The sequence below is a fragment of the Triticum aestivum genome, chromosome 6A, assembly GCF_018294505.1.
Source record: "Triticum aestivum cultivar Chinese Spring chromosome 6A, IWGSC CS RefSeq v2.1, whole genome shotgun sequence".
In the NCBI taxonomy this organism is placed as follows: domain Eukaryota; kingdom Viridiplantae; phylum Streptophyta; class Magnoliopsida; order Poales; family Poaceae; genus Triticum; species Triticum aestivum.
This window is the reverse complement of record NC_057809.1, coordinates 2,510,191-2,512,070: the sequence shown is the minus strand read 5'-3', so window position 1 is coordinate 2,512,070 and position 1,880 is coordinate 2,510,191. Positions and strand designations below refer to the sequence as shown.

Here is a 1,880-nt window from a genome sequence, read left to right as displayed (position 1 = left end):
TCTTTTATGCTCTCTTTTGCGCGGAGTTGTGTCGTTGCTCCAGTAGACTATTTTACTTTCGGTGTGGCTCATGGACTTGTTGCATGAACGTGTTGGTTGCTTTATTTAGAAAGTGGAGCCAAAGCCTGTTTCGAGAGAAATATACGTTCATCAATTTTTGTGTAGCCATGCATGCTTTGAGTAAATATATAGTACAGCTAGTTGGGAAAGTTCATTGTCATCGAGTCATTTTCATGCATGTAGCTCTTCCGATAGTTATGTCCTCCAAACCAAGTGGAGCTTCTTACACCTGCAGACCCGAAGTGGTCTTTGTACCAAGCAAATAAGCTACTTTATTTTAACAATGTATATCGTCAATTTGTAATGTCATGAAATGGAATCAAAGCCAAATTGAAATATGAAGGTGATCATCCAAGCTTGGCACTGATATTAGCGACATATATGCTTCAATTTCTTTGGTGCTTGAGTTAGTTTCCTCTCATCACAGGGCAACCTGAAGCAGATGCAGCAGTAGGAGCAGAAGCAGGCGCGCTCAAGAAGCTCGCGAGGAAGTTGCCGCGCTCGTAGAAGTACTCTGCCTTCTCCACCTTCATCTCCTCATCGACCTATCATGACAGTCAAGTTGTTGTAATGAACAAAATTGATTGTGCAACTCGACGATTGCGCGAGATTCTATGCCAAATTAACTTACATGGAAAATGCAGACGCCAAACAACTCCACACGCTGGCCATGTGGAGGGTGCCCCTTGAAGGGCCCCTCCATGTACCCCCAGTGCCGGAACTTGAAGGCCACCCTGGGCGGGCCGTCGCAGTACACGTCGAGCACCTCGATGGCGAAGCCCCGGGGGAACGCCGTGAGGAACGTCTCCATGCCGGAGTCGAACGTCTCCGTGTCCGGGTCATAGATGCGGTGCTCCAGCGGCAGCTTGGTTGCCAGGAACGCGTTGTAGCCGCCGATGGCCGTCCACTCCTTTCGGGTCAGAGGCTTCATCCCTGATGAAAAGCGTTGGTGTCTTATTCTTATGTGGCAAGAATCGGTGGATAGAGTATCTGTAAACGTGCCGGTGTGAGGTCTCACCGTTGGTGCTGCTGGTGAATCCCTGGGAGTGCACGCTCTTCTGGTCCTCAGGCCGCAACTTGTGGAACATCTCCATCTCCCATGTCTTGAGCAACCGCTGCACCTTCTCTTCCACACTCCCCTCCGCCCATTCCTGGTGCGCGTGCATGCGGGGCGGCGTTAATCATGTACGTGAACAAATTATGTTTGAAAATAAGTACAATTTGTTCTCGTGGAAGAACATATGGTGGGCACCTTAGTCCTCTCTTCCTCGAAGAGCTTGTTCACGACGTCGAAGTTGGGAGGGACTCCATGCCTCCACATGGTGTTCTTCTCGCCCTCGCCATCCATGAACGACCGGTACTTGTCGCCTCCTGTTTCAGCAGACGCCATAGCTGGCTAAATTACCTTCGTCTCAGTTCAAGGTACAACTTGGTACTAGGTTAGTAATATTCGGAAGCTGAGCTGAGAGTCAAGTGAAGGATTGATCCCCTACATATAGGAAAAATCTGAGCGACGTGCCTCATCGCCAACGTCACTGCATTGGAAAAACATGACTAGTATGACTAGTATATGCTATCCACCAACGTGTCCCCATAGACCAAAAGTTCCTCTCCATCCACCAACCCATATATGTCCGTGTCGCACCGAGCTGCGTTCACTCGTTCTCTTTACCCACCAACCTACTCGTATTATTCTGCCCTAGTGTAAGAAAACATGAAGCCACGTACGTATACAGGTTTATCACGGCGGGTCACTTCTCGTAGGTACACTTCTTTATTTTCCGAATGAGTGAGTCAAACACCGTCATTACAAGAAAAAT

General features: G+C 48.6%; 1 protein-coding gene across 1 annotated transcript; it reads right to left on the bottom strand.

Moving 5' to 3' along the window:
• Nucleotides 1-297: 297 nt before the first annotated feature.
• Nucleotides 298-1,516, bottom strand: LOC123129893 (pathogen-related protein). Its single transcript, XM_044549868.1, has 4 exons — nt 1,313-1,516; nt 1,079-1,211; nt 692-993; nt 298-605 (listed from the first exon to the last, which is right to left on the bottom strand). Exons 1-4 carry the CDS (start codon nt 1,448-1,450, stop codon nt 468-470), a joined length of 711 nt encoding a protein of 236 aa, XP_044405803.1. The 5' UTR covers nt 1,451-1,516; the 3' UTR covers nt 298-467.
• Nucleotides 1,517-1,880: the final 364 nt, after the last annotated feature.

Coding starts and splice junctions, on each gene's coding strand:
- LOC123129893 (XM_044549868.1), bottom strand. CDS start 1,450: ATGGCGTCTGCTGAAACAGGAGGCGACAAGTACCGGTCGTTCATGGAT. Junction 1,212..1,312: donor TCGAGGAAGAGAGGACTAAG/GTGCCCACCATA, acceptor CACGCGCACCAG/GAATGGGCGGAGGGGAGTGT. Junction 606..691: donor TTGGCGTCTGCATTTTCCAT/GTAAGTTAATTT, acceptor CTGTCATGATAG/GTCGATGAGGAGATGAAGGT.